General features: G+C 33.4%; 1 protein-coding gene across 1 annotated transcript in view; it reads right to left on the reverse strand.

Moving 5' to 3' along the window:
- The window catches only part of LOC118197809 (nucleosome assembly protein 1-like 4), a 55,226-nt gene that overhangs the window by 21,814 nt on the left and 12,240 nt on the right, over positions 1-21,172 (reverse strand). Inside the window, exons 4-9 of the mRNA XM_035369347.2 lie at positions 10,663-10,746; positions 10,505-10,556; positions 9,065-9,135; positions 8,319-8,384; positions 7,026-7,165; positions 2,221-2,354 (exon numbers count right to left, since the gene is read on the reverse strand). Of these exons, the coding sequence (XP_035225238.1) occupies positions 2,221-2,354; positions 7,026-7,165; positions 8,319-8,384; positions 9,065-9,135; positions 10,505-10,556; positions 10,663-10,746 (547 nt within the window). The remainder of the gene's footprint in view (positions 1-2,220; positions 2,355-7,025; positions 7,166-8,318; positions 8,385-9,064; positions 9,136-10,504; positions 10,557-10,662; positions 10,747-21,172) is intronic.

Genomic DNA, 21,172 nt, shown 5'->3' on the forward strand with positions numbered 1-21,172 from the left:
GGTAAAGAAACCGTGGTAAAGAGGAAAACACCACCTACAAAGGATTGCAGGAGAAATTATACATCAAGGAGAACGCGCACACGGCCACAGAGTCAGGTGCCAGCAAGGCCGCCGTTCCGGAAACTGAAACGGCAACAGGAGGCACAAAAATACGAGGAACAGAAGAAATTCAAGAAGGACTCCAGACCGGAGGACGTCAAGACCAGCCGTCCCAGGGAAAAACGGAAATGCCAACAACCAGACGATTACTCCGCCAAGAGGCCAGCATGTAGAGGACACAAAAGAAAAAGTAATATGGACGACACTCGGAGATCAGTAAGGAGAAGATTAACATCCATGAAACCTCTAACTTGGGAACAATATTGCCAAAAACGAATGACGGAGTTTCAAGCATCGAAAACTCAAAGATAAGTTAAAACCTTCTATAAATTTTTTTTCTCTTTTGTTCCGAAATGTTATGCATAAGTACGAAGTTCTATGTTTTGACGAAAGTCAATATGTCTCGGTTGAGACTTAGTTTTGTTTTACTTTATTTAGATAAGGCAAAAGTATTATTTTCTTTAAGTGTAAAAGCTAAAAACAAGCATTTTCTGTTGGTCGGAAGACTAATTCTGTTATGTTAAAGCCAAAATTTGGCCGAAGATAAAAATAACTTCGTATTCTTGTACTAATAAGAATTTTAGTTTCAGTGCCGCCAGCTTGGCGAAGAATGAGTAAAGTAAAAAATTATTTTCTCTTATTCATTTTATGGTAAATTGTAAAAATCATATGTATTAAAATTTTGTAAATGTATGTAAATACTTGAAGGTTATGTAAAAGTAGAATTTAGTCTAGAAGCATAAAATTGTAGATGCTAAAAGTGAATGCTTAAAAGCAATGAAGTCAAAATTTAAGTATTAAATTGTAGATAAAGTCATGCTTTAGAGCGAAAGCCTGCATGTTTAAAGATGAATGAGGGGGAAGTTAGAATGAATGTGTTTTGTAGGGTTCTCCACCTACATTTGAATTTTAAGAATATTAAAGTAGCTCATTGAGTTGTAGAATGTCGAGTAAGGTGTGTCTATTTGGTCGTTGAATTCTAACAAATCATGGTGGTTAGGGGAAGTGTTGTAAGACTAAAACACGAATATTCCCGTTTGACACCACACACGGTGGAGAGCCAGGGTAAAGTTAAATTAATGCTTGAAAAATTGAATGAATGTGAAGTAAGCAATAACTAAGAAAAACGAATCGTTTAAAAACAAAAATTTATTGTGTCAAGAAAGTGTAAATTATAATGTATTTAGAAAGATACTGATACTTATTCCTTCCAGATGCTGGAAGGAAAGACCAAGATTGATTGATGAAGTCCAGGAAAAGTTGCTGTAAGAAGAGAGCTTTATAACGATCAACAGAATTTTAGTATACAATTTGTTACATAAGATTTTTTTTGTGTAAACGAGGTTCTCGCCAGTTAGTTCAGAATTAGATAAACTTACAACAGGTCGTTTGTAGGACCTGCTTCGAAGTTTTCCAAATTCTGGCAGCGGCAAATGTAGGGTTTATATTTATTTTAACTAACATTTATTTTAAGTTTAAACTATCTTTCCTGTCAAGCCTTACTTTCCCCTGGAACTGCCAATGCCAGAATATGTAAATTTTAGTAGAACGCGCAAGGATTCAAATTATCAGCGGAAGTATTATGATTTAAATAGGAAGGAAACAAGTTCGGTGTGTGATATTCTTACTTCACGAGCGCGGAGGTAGTTAGCGAGAAATTCAAGAACCCCGCGTTTCGGCCTATGTGCTTGGCGGGAAGTAGTGTTAATCGTTCAAGTGAGCTTCAAGTCTGCTGAATTAGCAGCGGTATTGTAAAACGCGGTGAGTTAGTTATTTTTGAGAGCCTCGTAGTTAGAGTCTTGTCTTTAAGTTCTTTTCAGGTTATTATTTTTATTTGACCGCCGAGTTGGCGCAGTCTGTGAGCGTCAACAGCACGCAATTGTAATTTATTACGTTGAATAAAAAGGGACTTAAACCCTTTACAAGACTCTGTGTTTTATCCAGTTTTCACAGTCACCCCTTGGTTACGTGCAAGTTGGAGGCGCGCAACGTTACAATCTAAAGCGAAATAATTAACAGGTAAGTAAAAAGCGGACCACATTTCCATCCGAAACAATTACTAAACACAGAAAATAAGACTAAATTAATTAGACAATTGAAAATTGATTTTTTAAAATTTACCTGGAGGGGGATTAAAGAAGTTGAAAAAAGAAGCCGTTTCATCATATTTTGTGATAGTTCTAAAAGCCTTTCTTGCCTTTTTCTTTTTTGTTTCCGCGGTCACGTTCTTGAATTTTTTCCAGTGTATTTTGCATCTAAAATGTTATTAAAAATTTTTAAATAGTATAAGTAAATAAAAACAAATTTGCACACTTTTCTAAAAATGTGTGGAAAGATTACACTTTCATATTGAAAATTCACTATATTCTAAAAGGCTGGATGACGTTGATGAATACAAAATAAAATATATTGATTGAAGCAAATCACTGAACGTGAAAAATTGCTCATTGATTAAATTTCTCAAAATCAACTATGATAATGTAAAACGATTTGGGTTCATTTCAAAGTGCAACATATGGTGTAAGGTATATTTAATTCTATAAGCTATTTTAAGTTAATGACACTGTCCTCTCTTCTAGTTTCAGTTACAATTTCTTACCAGATCTAGTTTTTAGAACTGTGTTAAATGCAAATGAGAAGTAGAAAGTAAATAAGTCCACAGGCATGAAAGTGCAAGTTGGCAAAAAACACTGAACAACGTTCAGACACAAAATTACACAAACACTAAATGTGCATGCGCGACCTCAAAAAAAAAAAAAAAAAAAACTTTTAATATAAAAAGTATTAAACATATACATATAATTAAACTAAAATAATACTTGTACTTACTATTTTGCTATTAATTTTATCTTCCACTTGTAAAAAAAAAAAAAAAATCAGTAAATCATCAGGAAATTTGAATTAACCTTCTTTAAGATGCTCTTTATGTAACTTAATTTAACAGTTGATACATGAATACTATACACAACATTACAACACACTAATATATACATATTTATGTTATATATTACTGCTGATTTTCAGGCAATGACAAGTTTTAGAGATAATATATATATATAACTGTTACTATAGCTTTCAATTATCTTCGCTTTTAGTTCAATAAACAGTACTTTATACACTGACTACCAATAAGTATTTGGACACCTGTGATAGAAAAGAAAAACTAACTTTATTCAAAATCAATAGTTGGTAGAGCCTCCACGAGAGGTAATTACAGCGTGGACCCTCCGGGGCATACTTTCCACAAGTCTTTGTATGACAGCTAGTGGTATTTTCTTCCACTCGGCTTGGAGAAGACATACAAGTTCCTTCCCCGATTTTGCACGGGTAGTGCACCCCTGAATTCGGCTATGCAACTCGTCCCAGAGGTTCTCGATAGGGTTCAGGTCTGGACTCTGGGCAGGCCAGTCCATTCGATGAACTCCATTGGCACCATACCAAGCCTTGGTTAACGTCGAAACATGACAACTGGCATTGTCGTCCTGAAAGTAACAGGGGTCCAACACGTAAAACTGCCACAACGTAGGAAGCACATTGTCATAGAAAATAGTGCAGTAGGCATCGGAGTTGAGCTTACCAAGGGTCCCAGCCCATACCAGGAGAAACACCCCCAGACCATAATTCCACCTCCGCCGAACTTGACTGTTGGCACAATGCATTCTGGCAGGAGACGTTCTCCAGGTAGACGCCAGACCCAGACCCTGCCATCCGAACGGTAAAGGGTGAACCTTGATTCGTCACTCCAAAAAACCCATTTCCACTGATCTACGGTCCAATTTCGATGTGCTTTGCACCACATTAACCGAGCAGCGCGGATGGACTTAGTGATCAAAGGCTTATGGGCAGCAGCACGACCATAAAAATCAAGCAGATGTGCTTCCTTATGGATGGTATTCATTGAAACAATACTCCCGGATGCCTGTTGAAACTCCTCGCGGATGAGGGCCATCAGTTGGGTGCGGTTCTTCCGAATTTCTCTGGACAGCACTCCTCGGTCTCTATCTCCCAATTTCGTTGATCTGCCGACTCAGGGCACATTCCAACAATTACCACTCACCTTCCACTTCTTAATCACATAGGCCACTGTCGATTTTGGGTACTTCAGATCGCTAGATATGTCCCTTAAGGATCGGCCACATTTGTGATACCCGATAATTATACCTTTCTCAAAATCAGGGAGCTCCGAACTGCGAGGCATCTTGCATGCGACTAAAGCCGATGCTGTTTCCTACACGATATATACCGGCGGAGTCCGTGACCTACCTTAGGACCGCAGATATCGTCATTTGCATAGGTGTCCAAATACTTATTGGTAGTCAGTGTAGAACACCAGAAAAAGTAGTCATGTGAGATAATATAGTTACAAAATAATGCATAGTTAAAGGAGGAATATAAAAAATAACTATTTTGTCTCAGTCTCACTCGATCCTGATTAAAAATTTTTAGGAAAAAAGCTTTTGCTTTTTTTGCTACTTTTGCAGCCAACTTTTTTAATTTCCTAATTCTTGCTAGCTAGTCTCAATTCCTTTTCAGCAGCTTTTATACAATCCATTGATATTTTTTTATTTTCTGCAATGTTTAATTGCTTTTTTTTTTTTTTTAGATTCTCACTCCTTTGTGCTCATGATTTGGATTTAAGATATTCGTACTGAAAAACTTACAGCAACAAACAAAAAAGAAATAACATAACAATCTATGCTCCGAATTACCGTATGCCACTTTACACACACTAAAATTTGCACGTGCTCTGGATAACATCAGTAAGGTATCTGTATGTCCGACAGATGGTGCCAGCACCGATCACTGAAATTATTGAAGTCAGCTCTCCTTTGCTTCCTCTTCTTTGATTCCACATTCGTATGCATCTAGTTCCGCCTTTCCACATAAGCCCCACCTACTTCGCCTTGATGTGAAACAACGCATTTTGCGATCTCTGGCATGACGTAAAGTTTTTTTTACAAAGAAAAGAGGAAGAGAGAGAGCATGTCCTCCGTTTACCCCTCCCCCAAATTTGCCGGTCGCGATTTCTCAACGGTTCTGCATCGATCTCAGAAACAGCCTGGGTGACATTCGAAAAAGCGGAATTCTGCGAAAACGCGGAAAACTTTCATGCCTGAGTCAAAGTTCCAATGACTTGAACTTAAATACGTAAACTACCTAAACTGAGAGAGAGAACTAGGATTCCTGAATAGCATTTGCCTATGTCTCTCAAACTGTTATTATGCTCAGCCGTATTACGTGCTTTTTGATAGCTTTGTTTGCTAATTTAATATTATGTGCCAACTAGTTTAGAATTGTGTTAACTGCGGATAAATCTCTTTAGTTAGTCATTACTTAGCTCTTATTTCTTACATTTTGAGTTTAAGCCCAAGTGGAGGTGTTTGCTGTACGTCCTGAGAAAGGGGCCCACTGTATATCTTTATTTGAAGCAAATAAAGGGTAGTTTACGTTTCTGTTCTTGGACTTCAGAGATTATTAGCTAAGCTGTTCACTAGATTCATCAACACTTAGTTTAATAGAATACAAGGGAGGAACTCTACAATGGGTTTTCAAAATTCTTAAGAGATTCGCTCCATTACGTTTACATTAGCAATTTTCTCCTCAAATATAAAAAAAGTGATTTGCTTTTGAAGAGAATCATAATTGGTTATAAGAAATAGTTTGTTTGCAACAGTTGAATGCAAGTGATGACACAGTAGAAGAGATCAGCTGGTTCCAAAACACTTCAAAAATTAAAACTCCTCAATACACATAATAAGTTTTAATTTTCGAAGTGCATTTGAATATATGTGTGTGAGAGAGAGTGTTGTCTGTTTGAGAGACTTAGTTTTTTGGGGAGAGGGGTTAAGCTTCCAGCAGACAATTCTGCACACATAATTCAAAAGTGTACTGCCATCAAAGCTGAGGATATTCATCAAACAGAAATCAACAGAAAAAGGTGTAGTGTTTCAACATAACGCCAGATATCACACAAGCTAGGTAACTCATCAGAAGCTGTCACAGTTTAGACAGGATGTGCTACCACAACTAATGTATTAATTTGATCTGGTACTCTCAGATTACGCGTGTCTTCATAAAAATTTTTAAATGGTAAAATATTTGCTTCCAATAAGGATGTCAAAAACCACTTCGATCAATTTTTCGGAAGCAAAGATCAGAACTTTTATCAGCAAAGAATCATGTTACTGCAAGAAAGATGACAAAAAGGTTGGGTCAGTTATTTGAATATGGCAAAGCACATGAGAGCTATCTGCTTAGTGGGAAGGATGCCTTAATGGAAGAATTTTTAATAGAAACTGACTCATATCTCAAAGGGGGAAAAAAACATGAGAAACCAAACACGCAGCCAATCCAATGGCTAGGGATAAAATAGATAAAGCTATTGAAAATACTGATAAAATGATATTAAACCGAAATGGTAACTATATACTTAAAAAAAATTATACAAGGAAAAAAGTTTCATGAAAAACCAAAATCAAACTCCAAATAATCTAATACATAAAATCTTCAAGCTCTTTTTAGTGCCCTGAGAATTTCATGTTACACCAGGACAAAGCTTTTTTGTTCCCAACTATTACTGCTTTTTGTTCAGAAAGACGCTGCCCACAATGTGTATTTCAGTGTGCTTGCTGATAAGGAGGAAACTATTTTATGTTACTAAACATTCAAGATCATTATAATGCATTGAAAGAAAAATTCCATCAGGCCCATTGGAGACCAGAAGTGACTTTATAATGGGTGATTACATAAAGATTTATGCAAAAACATTTTTTCTAACTTTACAATTTAAAAATCGGAAAAAAATGGCCTTTTCTTAAAATCTACATGCCTTTCATCTTGATATTTTTCAACATTATGAAATATTTCATTAAAATTTATTTGTAATGAAAGACTCAAAACTTTAGATAGAATAGTAGTGATCTTACCCTTTGCAAGTAACAATTTCAGGCCCTTTAAAGGAAAATATATTTTTTGAATCAGGAACACATTTTAATGCATAAGATTTAGTTAATACTGTGTTGGTAAAATAGTCATTTGGTTCAAATTGAAATTCCAGGTAAAAACTCTAAAGAGGGAATAAAAGACCATTTTAGTATAATCTCAGTTATCACAAAAAACAATTTTAATACATTCAAAAAACATTAAAATTAAATGCTACTGTAACTGAATATGCTCTTATTTATGTGCAAAAAGCTTAAAATTTTTACAGATCTAAAGATAAAATAATTTTAACATAAAAATTAACATAATAAATAATAATATTGGGCATTAATTTTTTAATATTGCACAAGACTATGCACGATCCATACTTCATGAATCTGGGGGTACTTTCTAATTATCCACACCCCCCACTAAAATAATAAAAACTTGCTGCTGACTTAGTTATCAAACTTCATTACAACTTTGGAGAAAAAAGTCTGAATACCTTTTTTACATCTATTTCGATGATGCATCACCTGTTACCTAGCCCCACAAAAGACACACGTACCACTTCTTTTTCTGCACTTTTCTCCCCATGACCTCTTTTGGTTAAAAAAAAAAAAAAAAAAAATTTGGAGTATTATGCAAACTCCACATAGAACACCAGACACGATCACAACCCTCCGAGAACAGATGAAATTTAATGCAAAAAGAAATATTATTCATACAGATGAGAACTGAATTACAAAACTGCAAGTCCACATAAGCTCAAATACATGTGTGCTACATGACTACCCAGCTTATTACAGAAATACTTTTTGACATTTTGCATTGCCTCCTGAATATTTTCTCGTACCTTTTCAGTGGAAGTGTAGATAATCTGGAATCACCCAATCCAATTTAATGACAGATATATTAGCAAACAATTTAACTTTATGACTTAGTTAAACATTTAGAGAAATCAAATACACCAAACACAAAGTATCAGACAAATTTTACGAATAGTAAAACTCTGATTTTTAGCAAGTTATGTGTGGTAAATTCTACTATTTTATTACAAGAAATTTTTTTTTTGCATTAAATTCTGAAAAAGTTTTAAACTTGATTATTTGAAGGCAGCCTACATTTTTAATTAGTGATGTACCGATAAATTGCAAACTGTGTATGTTTACATCCACTCCAGGGTAGTAACTGGAATATGAGCTGAGCTCGATGATGACTACCAAAATAACATTATACACACACACACACACACACACAAAAAAAAAAAAAAAAAAAAAAAAAAAAAAAAAACTTACCATAGGATTAGACAAAGTTACTGCTTTTATATCTTTTAAATGTTTTAAAATGGGTTCATCATATTCCTAAAAATGAAAAAAATATCATGTGAATAATGAAAACTATTCTCTGAATCTACAAATCAATTTTAATTTTCCATTAACTTTTTTTTTTTTTTTCTTAGTTCCCAGTGGAAAGGCTGTATTCTGAAAAAAATCAGGTAATACCTCAGACGAGACTTTACAAAACAATGAAAATAAGGTACTGCTAACTGCCACATGACATAGCTAAATGTTTTAAACAAAAGAATTTTTTTTAAAAAATTCAATTTTTCTTCTATATTCCTTTTTGATGCAAAATAGAACAGTTACAAAACTTTAAATATTAATAACATTTTGAAATATTCAAGAATCCAGAGAACACAACATTATATATATATTTCTACAAAATTTCATCATCATTAGATTTTACACTGTGAATGCCAATTTTTGTAGTGGTAGTACCACATATTACAATACTACAAAATAGCTTTTAAAGCAAAATGTTAAAAAGCACAGATAAAATTACTTTATAAATGTATTTTTCTATGCTAAACAATACATTTTTATAATACAGAAGGTTAAATAAATGATACTAAGCACTAACAACAACATTAAATCTCTATACAGGTAGCTGGCAAACACTGCTACATGAGAACAATACTCTTCCAAAATGTTAATAATCATATATAAAATAATTTTCATAATAAAAAGAAATTTATATTCACCTCGATGAAATCTGCAACAAGAGGCGCATTCTTAAGTGCTGTAAGCCAAAATCCTGGAATGCCTTTAATTTCTACAAAAAGATTATTTTTTGAATGAGTACTTTGCTTCAAAATTATAGACATTTAAACTAACACTGATTTAAAATTTTCTAGTTTCATATTTCCTCACGAATATATATATATATATATATATATTTCTTTGCCTATTCAAACAATTTTAGAATTCAAACATGACTGGCATCACATTGAAATAAGGTTTAATTATCACCTGCAGCATTAAAAATATCCTTTTTTTAAAACGTTGTTGAAAAATTAAAAAAAAAGGGGGGATCAAAGGTCATATTTTTACACTGTCTAAAGAGAAATACTCTTATTCAATTATTAAAAAGATGTGGTGGTGTATTGAGAATACGGCAAAGCTCACTAGGGCTATCTGCCTAAAAGAAGGGATGCCTTTGTGGAGGACTTTTTAAGGAAAACTGGCTCGTATACACATTACACATGGAGAAAACCATGAAAACGCCCATGCAGCGAGCCCATTTGTGGGATTCGAATCTCAGACTGAACTACCAGTGTTCAGCGATTTTACCGCTCGGCCGCTGGTGGGCCCACTTTAAAAAGATGTGAAAAGCTTGGTTTTAATATTTCTACATGTAAAATAAGTGGCATAATTATTATGAAAGGAATGTCAAAGTTTATATCTGACTGGGAAAAAGACAATAAATGTATACACAACAAAGGTACATACATTCATCTAGCGACAGTTCTTGATAGATGGAGCTTTTCTGAGAAACGAGATTCTGGTAGCACTGGTTTAAACAGTAGGATTCGTAGAAAAAACAGCTCTGCTGGAAACAATGTACCAACTACGTGGGATTTTTTGAAACCAGCTTTGTGTTCGGTAGAGATCAACCAATCAGACAAAAGTTCTGCTTCTGAAGGATCACGCGATCATCGATTACTATTTGGCGTTCAAGTCTTTGTAGTAATATAAAATGGTAACTTAACTACGTAGGTTTCACGGAAATGTGCGGGTTCTTAGAAATGTCCCTTTTGACGTCCATTCCTGCCTAGCAGAAATATATGCGATAAGCAGCTCCTACTGCAATATCTGGAGAATGAACAAATGCTGCCTAGCTGGCTAAATATTCTAGTGGACAGATACACTGAGAAAAATTAAAAATAGAACCAGCATTTTAAAATTATGAAACATTTATTTATTACCAAATCTGCGAAGTTCAGTGGTATGTTAAGATTTAACTAAACAACCTAATTATTTATAACATATTTTTAAAATTGATTTTGGTTCTTATATTTTTTTAATTCATGACCAATTAAAACATTCAATTATGTAAGAGAAACACTGATTACTTATAAACTTCATTTTTTAAAAGTATACAATAAAGTAATATTAAGATGAATGTTAAAAAATCACCATACCAGCCTCAGGTATGTCCATTCTTGCTTCAGTATCACCTTCAACTTTGACTTTCTGAATTTCATTGTTTAAAAAAAAAATAGTATTAAAAAATTAAAACACAAAGATGATTAAGTTTTCCATACAACTATTTTAAATAAAATATTTAAAAAATTCTTACCGAAAGCTCAGCTTCCTTTTCAGAGTCCAATTGGAAAATATCTTTATCAGTTGGGATAATAGAACTAGTAATGATGGCAGCTTGCTTCAAAAAAATTAAAAATTTGCATTGTTTATAGAAAGAAAACTCCAGGTGATAAAATATCAACTTTATAAACTTATGTTAGAATAAGAGCTAAACAAAACTTACAAGAACTCTTCTAATACAATCCTAACACATTCTAAAGGCATATCATCATATACTAAAATATATTTTATGAAAATGAAAAACCTTCTAAACAAGTCTAAAATCCTTATGAATTAATGGGAATTATCTGTACTTAATCAACCGTTTTTTTTTTCCTCTTTTCTGCCACAAAGTGATTCTTTGCAGAAGGCTATATCATTATTTTCTATTGCAAGGTTTATATACATTTCTGGACATAGAAATTAAGTATTTTTAAAGACGATCATTGAAAAACATTAAGGACTTGTCAGAAAATAGGAAATTATTAAATTACAGCACCATTCTAAGAATAAAACAGGCCTGTAAGATGCATTATTATTAAACATAATCTACTATTCAATATAATTACAAATTTGAGAATATAATAAAGTTCATAATATTTATCAAGTAATTAGCTTTAAGTCACAAAATATTTTGAAACATTTATATTTTACACTTATAATAGTACTACATATTTCAAAGAAGATTAGTGACATTTTATTTAACTTTTACAGGGTTCGTACACATTTCTGCACACGGAAATTAAGTACTTTTTAAGGACCATTAATGAAAAAAATTGAGGACCTTTCAGCAAATGGGAACTGTATAAATTCAATTAAAATATCATTCTATGCCTGAATTTCACTTTTGTAATACCATCCTAAAAATAAAATAGATCCCTAAGTAGTATGCATTATTACTAAACATGAATTAATTAACATAATTATTAATAAGTTTGAGAATAAAATAAACTTCATGCAGTTTATCAAGTAGCATTAAATATTTTACACTTGTAATTGATTGGACATATTTGAAAGAAGATAAGCGACATTTATGTTTTACTAATACAGTACAAAGTCCGTAATCTGGACGCACATTATCTGGAATGATCTATAATCCGGATCTCAAAGCCACAAACTTTATGCATGCACGCATTGAAAGAAATGTTTAATAAAGAAAAAAAATAAATATTAAGCTTTTTTTTGTAAAATTTGATATCCTTTAGATCATAATTGCTCTTTATTTCATAAATTACGGTTTCATATTTTTAACTGTATAATTTCTGCATGCCATCTTACCAGATTTAAATTGATGATCTATAATCCGTAGAAACCCCTAATCCGGAATCGCCGAAGTCCCGACGAGTCTGGATTACGGACTTTGTACTGTAGTTAGCTTTATGTAGATTTTTTTGTCTCATTTTGTCACATACTTGATCAGTCTACAGCAGAAGTTCTCCACTGGTGGTACGTAAGAAAAAATAGGTGGTACCCTCAAATTAAAATTCCAACATCCTGTTTGAGTTTTTTCTCTAACACTCGTAAATTTATGCAATCTGAGATTTGTTCAAGATTGGTGGTGGTGGTACTAAAGGTTTTCAATTTTTGTTTAGGTGGTACACGTTAGTCTGCTGGTTGAGAACTACTGGTTTAGAGGTTTAGTAAATAGCAGGTAGTTTTTATGTCAAACGGCATAGGTTAAAATGAGAAATAAGATCATAATCAGCATGATTCATAACAAAAGACGGAATGTTATCACCGCTGCTGCTTGTCTAGAGAGAGACCTGCTAATTAGAACAAACTTGAAAGGCCTGATGTAGGCACGGTTAGCAAGTGTTGAAAGTTAATCAGGCTCTGTTTGATGCAGTTAGTGTCATAGCTTTCTGCAGAATTCCAGGGGTTGTAACCCAGTTAATATATTTTCAGGTTCCAATAAGCCCTTCAAGCACCAGAGGTGCTAAGTTATTTTGTATTATTTTAAGTCTCACTAGATGCAAAGAATAAGTTTTACTTGAATTTCTACATTTTTGTGTTTTATCTTGTGACCACAGTGAATATTAATGAAAGGCAATAATTCACTTTAATATGTAGAGATAATTTTAAAGGGTAAGCAATTAGTTATAAATAATTAAATTAGGTAAATAGGTAACCTTAGTCATTATGGATTTACATGGCCACTATTAAATTTTATTTAACAATATTTGTTAAAAAAGCCCTATTAAAATCAAAAGCTAATAAAATTTCTCGGTTTGTAATTTATGACACTGATTCTTAAACGATATTACAATAATTACACATTAACCCTTTGAAGAGCCACCGGTATATAATATATACCGGTTGTATTATATACCGGTTGTTTGTCAATTTTTTAACCTCCGAAAAAAATGCTAACTTTTCTACACCAAAAGCTACAATCGTAAGTGTCTAGTGTTTTCTTTCGATTCTAAATGGTAGCATCACCCTATGAATGCTCAATATTTTGCAGTTATAAAATTAATATACCTCTTTGCAAGGTATCATGTTGGAAGATTCATAAATTCTATTGGAGGGAAAGAAAAAATTCAAAATCTGCAAATATATTACGTACACATGCTGAATCTTATATATTTACTTCATTTTTGTCAGAAATGATAATTAACAGAAGATTATTTATATGATTTTAAAACCGGTATATAATATATACCGGTGTCCACACTGAGGGTAACACGCCAATAGATGGCAGCACCAGTTTTCTCCTTTTCTATTCTGTGACATAACAGAATTTCTTTATTATTATAACAGTTTATGATATAAATTAATATTAAAAATTATTACAAGTCGTTTGGGATTCAATATTATGTTCATGGAGGAATGGCGAGTTTACTGACTATGCGCTAGGACTGAATACAAGTATATTAGTTCAATTTATTCTTTGTGTACTGAGCTCGAGTTTCATTCGTCTGTGTGTAGCTAAAATTTTTATTTCAGCACTTATCCCATACCTGCCAACCTCTAATGATAAAAATTCAGAAGATTTCTCCCCCAAATTCAGAAGATTTCTCCAAAATTCAGAAGAATATGAAGAATTAATATCATGCTTTGATATTAAAAAAATAACAATTTATACAAATAGAAAAAAGAAAATTGTACTTACATTAGTAAATCTCAATTAAGTAGTAACTAAAAACTTTATTAGGAAACATAAAACAAGAACTTAATGTTACACAAAAAAATTATTGCAATTAATTTAGAGTGCATTTTTTGGCTTTAGCCAAAAATTCTTTGGAAAATTTCCTGTCATAACAATTAGTTTCCTCATAACATTTAGCAATTAAAATGTTTTCTAGAGTTTTTGGTGAAATTGAAGAACGAAACATAGTTTTGTTTTTCTTCACAACACTGAAGACTCTCTCGCACTCAGCATTACTGTGTGGAATTACGAGAATAGCACATAAAACTCTTGCTAGTCTATCATATTTTGGTGTTCCATCAGCTCTTTTTATTCTTTTTAAGGTACCAATGAGGGTATCAAGTCTATCTTCTCCAGAACTGGCAAAGTCTTCAAACTGTGCAGCAGAAAATTGGTTCTGTAGTTCATCTAAAGCATCATTATGGCATTCATTTTCTTTAATTGTTAACAAAAATGGAAATTTATCAATAAGAAAACGAATCTTTTCAAACGCTGAATTTTCGATTTGTTTCAAATTTGCCACTTCAGCATTTAAAAGAACTTCATTTTGCAAAGGAAACTTCCTTACAATGTAATCACGGGCTGAGGAAAAGTACTTTCTAACACATTGAAAAAAGTTTTTTTTCTCATGATCTTTCAAAGAATTTACAAGTTCCCCGGTTTGATTTCCAATTATAAGATCATTGTCATCCTTTTGATTTGCCAAACTATTATAGGCAACACGAATCAACACACTTTTTCACAACGGACGGTTTTACAAACTTAGTATAAAGTTCTTTTAAAAGATCACTAAGAATTTGGATAAGCAGGGGAGATTTTGGCGAAGCTGATTGTAGAAGGTTATTTACACTTTCAAAAATCTTAATGGTACTTAACACAAGACTACAATATGCTTTGTTCAAATCCGAAGAAAGAAGATAGAAAATCCTTTTCTCCCAGCTATTAGAAGACTGTTTCTTCTTCCCTTCAACTTCTTTAACAAAGTTGACCAGAGCACAGTTCTTGGAGATTCTTTAGGTTTTCTTTCCTTTTTACACTTTTTTCCAGATAGAAAAACACATCAATCAGAAGCTGGTCAATATTTAATGGTAAAGCAGCTGCAGCTTTTTCTGCTGCCAAATTAATTAAGTGGCATGGGCATTCAATAACAATTAATTCATTTTGTTCTTTTTTGAGGAAAGAGGCTACACCCTTTTTGTCACCAACCATGACTTGAGCATTATTTGCACCAAATGAAATGCAGTTTGATATTGGAATGTTGTTTCAACTCATTAATTACCAAGGAGGCAATATTTTCTCCCGTAGCATCTCCATTTAACAATGGAAGATGCAAAAGATGAGTTTTCATACATCACAGAAATATGTGACAATGATGGGGTAAAGCTTCCAATCGCTGTCGTTGCTGCCATCGATTGACACCGACAATGCTGAATTCTGGAGTGCAGCTATAGTTTTACTTTGTGCATCGCAAGCAATTTCGTTCACAATAGATGTTTTCGTGCGAGCACAAGCATATTTCTGAGGAATCTTGGAGTGGGGAAACATCCGTCTGAAAAGTTGACCGGCGTGATCGGCAGCGCTTAGCGGCACGTTGTGTTCAATGAGGAACGCAATAAACAAACACTCTGCCAAAATGACATCGGCATCCGAATTCGAAAAAAAATCATCCACTTTCTTTGACGTTGTCGAAGCCGAAGCATTAACTTATGCTTTTTAGACTTAACATCGCTTCTTCCACCGTGACTTATTATGAAGTCACACACGCACACGTTGCAAAGTGCATAGTTATTTCCTTTGAAGGATTCTTTAATTGTTGGAAATTCGGCTTTGTAGGCAGGCCGAAAATATTGAGAAAACAGTTTTTCTAAACTCATTTCGTAACAACGACGTATTAAGAAAATTCGTAGCACGTGCAAAGAAAAGAAAAAAAAAAAAAAAAAAACAGAATGCAACAATCCACGCTCGCTGAGTAATTCCCTTGCTGCTGAAGCGAACGCGAAAAAAATAATCTGGCGCCCACAAAGAAAAGAGTGGGAGAAACAAGTTCAGCGCATTGGATTGGCTGGTTAAGCGGCGAGTTGGGAGAAACTGAAGGTTACTGGATTCGAAGTAGTCGGTAAAACACGATGCAACTGGCAAAAATCGCTGAACTGGCGAAAAATTCTAAAATTTCGACAAAAATCACTAAAAATACTTGAAAAAGGAAAAAATCGTAAAAAATGGATTACAATCGTAAAATCGTAAAGACAAACGCATTTTCGTAAAAATTACGAAAAATTCGTAAAAGTTGGCAGGTATGCTTATCCCTTTTCCAAGAGACTCATCGATTTTAAAATTGCCATCTGGGGTCAAAACTTTACACAATTGTGGGGGTTAAATGTGGCATGTTAGCCCCCAAAAGACACCCGTTGCTTCGCGTTTTCCAAAATCCTAGAATGGAAGGAAAATGAAAGAGGTGATTGACAACTAATTTGTCATTCGGGAGTCACGCCTTCTTCCCTTTGTGAGGTGTGATAAGATCATACAAAGGAAAAGCTCACTTAAAATGGAAATGTACTTAAGGTCCATCTCATAGTGTAATCACAAAAACTGCTGGTGTGAAAGCATGCTTCTATTCTTTAGGGAAATTCTTTTTAATTCTTTGTTAATTTCAGATGAAAGACTAGAGAACACAAGAGAAATTTGCGCTCTGGTTGATACAAATAGGTTGTTTCCTAAATAAATTTTCACAGTTGGTGAAAGGAGGAAATATACTTCTAACGCCTGTTTTAAATGCAAACTTAAATGTATCCAAAAGTTGAAAAGGAGCCCCTATGAAGGCTCCCCAAAGGGGATTGAAAATCAGAATAAGAGCTTTGATGTGTATCAAATAATAAAATTGTTTAATGGCGTTTCTTCCTGAAAAAAAAAAAGATATATTACAAACTATACAAAAAATAAAAAAAGGGACCCTTACGGTCCTCGATAATCTAAAGTGTGTGTGCGTGGAGGGGGGTGGGGCGATTCTTCGTATACTGTACGAAGCATGGTTTTTTTTTCACATATTATCTAAAGCATAAAATACAACTTCAAAAATGCAACATACTTTCTCAGCTGAGTCGGTCGTAGTGCTTATTTTTCAATTTTTTTAAATTTTCGGCTGAGTTACATCTGCTTGTAATATTATGCTAGTTCAGTTACAGCATGATACGATTTACAAAAGCAGTGTTATATTTGCTAAATTTTTTTATAAAATAATATTGAATTTAAATCAAGTTGAAAAGCTTTTTACCCATATTTTACATAAGTATGTTCAGCTGGGTTGCATCATCAAAGGGCATAAAAACAAATTTTATTTTTAAAATTTTGTCTTTAGACTTACTTTACTATATTCAAGCACTCATCACTACAGGCACACATCAAAAGTACGCAAAACTAATTTAAAAAACAAAGATTAACAGTTGGCAGCTATCTGGAAAAAAATGTCCTAGAGGGGCGCCAGTATAAAATATATATCGGCTCTCAAAATTCAGGATTTCGCTCTAGATTTTTTTTAAGTATTAATTTTGTGTCCTAAGGGTCCATAAGTTATAGTTCATGCAAAATTTTACCACAGTTTAAATTATTTTATATACCGCCCCTCAAAGGGTTAAAAGCTACAAAACATTATTGTTTTGTAACAACAACACTCAACAAAATATTTATCCGTCATTTTAATTTGAAGCCTTCTCAAAACATTTTGGCTAGTTTATATCGATTTCCTTCTCTTTAAGCATCTTTTCTAACAATAATTAGAGATTTGCCTCAATATGCAAACCAGTGCTCTCACTAGTTTCTGCGTGCTATATCTCCTAAATTGTCAACCACTCCACAATGTACCTATGAGGGTTTACTTGATCTAATAAAAGTTAAATAGTCCAAAAACCCCGATAGATGTGAAGCAAATTTTCACTATGTCTGAAAGTAACTACAATATCAGACAAAGGTTTAAATAAGCCTCTTATTTAAAAAGAACTTAGAACTAACATGAAGGCATGTTCTGATGCCAACAAAGTCAATCACGGTGATGTAATTAAACAAGAACAGTCAAATTCAAACTAAAAATGCAGACTAGTGATCAAAGATTATACAATTTAATCTGGCTCAATAATCCTATCATATGAGAAAACAGAAATGGAAAATTATAGTAAAGGCTGAAATCATAAACAATTGGGTAATTTACATAATAATAACTGCATATACTTTTGAAGAATAATTTTCTTTTTGTATTCAGTTTCTTTAGCATGTTTCCTTTTCATTTTAGAACTTTTGGATTTAATTAAAGATTTCTGTTTTTCTAAAAAACACTTAATGCATTTAGAATGTATAGAAAAAGTGACTAATTTAATTTCTTTAGTAATATGAAATTCAGAAGAAATATGAAATATATATGGTAAAGGCCGGTTACAGAGCTGGTGTGGCAGAATTTTTAGAATTTAGTGACACACCAAACAACAAAATCTAGAAAAGGGAAAACTTTTAGAATTTAGAGCAGGCGTTGGAAGCAGAATTTAAAAAGGTATTATGCAGTCAAATTTAGGATCAACAGAGATTGAATCAGATGGGAAAATGCCTAGTGCCAGCTCTGTGTATTAAGACATACAGGGGTTGGACAAAAATATGGAAACACCTTTAAAAAAACATGTTTCTTTGCTTAATATGGTGTAGGAAACCCGTTGGCATCCAAAACAACTTGGTCTTCTCGGAATGGATAAATACAGTTCCTGTATGTTTGCCAAGGGAATATTATACCATTCTTCCTGCAAAACGGTGGCAAGTTCAGATAACGATGTTGGCGGTGGATAACGAGAACGCACTTTTCGTTCCAATGTAGACCACAAAGGTTCGATAATATTCAGGTCTGGTGACTGTGGTGGCCAGGGGAGATGGGACAACTCATCCTCGTGCTCAGAAAACCAGTCCTGGACAATGTGAGCTGTGTGAACAGGGGCTTTGTCATCTTGAAAGACACCATCACCATCGGGGAACAAAGTTTGTACCATGGGATGAACTTGATCGGCCAAAATGTTCACATAAGTCTTGGCAGTCATGTGCCCTGACACAGTTATCATGGGGCTAGCAGAGAACCACGATATGGCTGCCCAAACCATAACAGAACCCCCGCCATGTTTCACTCTTGGCAACAAGCAGTCTATATTATAGGCTTGAGATGGCGTTCTCCAGACGTAAACTCGGCCAGAAGGGGGAAACAATGTGAAAGAAGACTCGTCAGACCATATTACTCGCTTCCACTGCTCTATAGTTCAGGCTTTATGACTTAAACACCACCTTTTCCTGTTACGGGCATTAGCATCACTGATGAGTGGCTTCTCAATTGCAGCACGGCCAGCAATTCCCTGTTTATGAAGCTCCCTTCTAATTGTTTTGGTACTCACAGGGTTCAGTAACGCAACAATCATTTCAGCAGTAATTTTTGCAGCTGTGGTCTTCTTATTTTTCGTCACAATTGCCCTTAATGATCGTCTGTCACGATCACTCAGGACACACTTTCGTATATGCCGAATAAATCTTCGATACAGTACCTCTTGAAACAATAAACACCTCGGCTACCTTGCTTACGGAAGCACCTACCATACGTGCTCCAACAATTTGCCCACGTTCGAAGTCTGTTAGCTCTGACATAATGCAATGACAACCTGACATAACGGTACTCCGACAACAACTGAACTGTTTAGCACATTTACGAAGTTGTATAGGTGGCGTCAGTAGTCAAAAACGCCAGCATCACCTACATATTTCATTAAAATCAATCTTTCTTTTCAAACATGCATTTCAGAAGGTGTTTCCATATTTTTGTCCATCCACTGTATTATATGGATTTTTAAATTGTAAGTTTTCAATTTCTTTATTAATAAAAAAATTCCTTTCTACAATGTCTGCCCAAGTGATAAGATTAGAAGCATTTTTGATATATTCCCTGCTTGTGTCTAGTGAAAAGTGGAGAAAATAAAGCGAAGATAAACATGTTAAGAAAACGATTCTAGTATCAGGAGTAAAATATTCAAATATTATGTCATTGTTCTTCCAGACATTCTCTAAAAAGTAAGAAATTCATTGCAAACTTTCTGTAAAATACATCCATTATGTGTTGATACCATGGAGACATTTTGTCACATATTTCTCGAATCTTCTAGAATCGTGCGTCTATAAATCTTACCTTCAAATCCTTCTAAATTTTCCAAGCTGCAATGTCAAAAATACTAAAGAAAAATTATCCCAACCAATTCTGTAACAGCAAAAAGTTAGAAATATTTTGGGAAAAAAAAGGGGGGAGAGAAAAAGTGTAAAATTAATTTTATAGAGAAAACTGATGCATATTCTGAGACAATTACATGGGAAAAACGCTTACTATGAAAAAATTAAAAAGAGGACTTTTTAATTAATTACATACCTAATTTTGCTTTTGCTAAGAGCTGTTTCGTAAATTATGCTTTACTGCATTATACCTTGTTTATTTTTCAGATTCAAAACATTGTATAAGTTGGCAAAATGAAACTTTATAATACGATAGGAAAAAATAAAAATGTTTTATTTTAATGTTATTTTTTATAAATATAATTCCAATATATTACCATTATTGTAATAAAATTTCTCAATGTTATGATGTTTAAAAAAAATCGTCGAAAAATTCTCAGATTTCGGAATTAAAAATTTTCTATAGAAACTGATGTTAAAATTGCCAAAATGTTGACAAGTTGCCAAATTTAGAACTGTTTAATAAAAGAATTCACATCCCCAAAAGCGAAAATTGTTTAAGAGCTCTTCATTATGAAAAATGAATTTCAAAATGCTTATGTTTCACTTCTTGCTTAGAAACTCGAGTAAATATTAGAAATAGAAACAAATTATAACCCATTCAAAAGATAACCATATACGTCAGTGAATAGACAAACATATTCCTCCAAAATGCTAATTCGCACTCAAAATGGCAGTCGTAAAAACAGACAGAAATTTCAGATGATTAAAATTAAGGACTCTTAAGGACCATACGAACCCTGTTTTACTAACAGCTTTATGCTTTTATGCCTCATTTAATAGTGTAGTCAATCAGTCCAAAGATTTATGAACATTTGATATCATGTGACATAGGTTAAAACGAAGGGTAAAATCATAATAGCATGATGCGCATCCATTCTTGGTTTACCAAACATTAAATTTCTAAACTCATAATACATACAGAAAATGAAAGCATATAAAAATTTTAACTTCTTGAGCATTCAAATATAAATTCCCCTGTGACCCATAACTATTCTGAATCACATTCTAAATATTTTATTTTGAGCATTAGACAGTTTCTACTAAAGCAATTTCTCACACA

The sequence above is a fragment of the Stegodyphus dumicola genome, chromosome X1 (genome assembly GCF_044657685.1).
Source record: "Stegodyphus dumicola isolate Sdum_Otavi_A_Nest chromosome X1, ASM4465768v1".
NCBI classification, from domain to species: Eukaryota; Metazoa; Arthropoda; class Arachnida; order Araneae; family Eresidae; genus Stegodyphus; species Stegodyphus dumicola.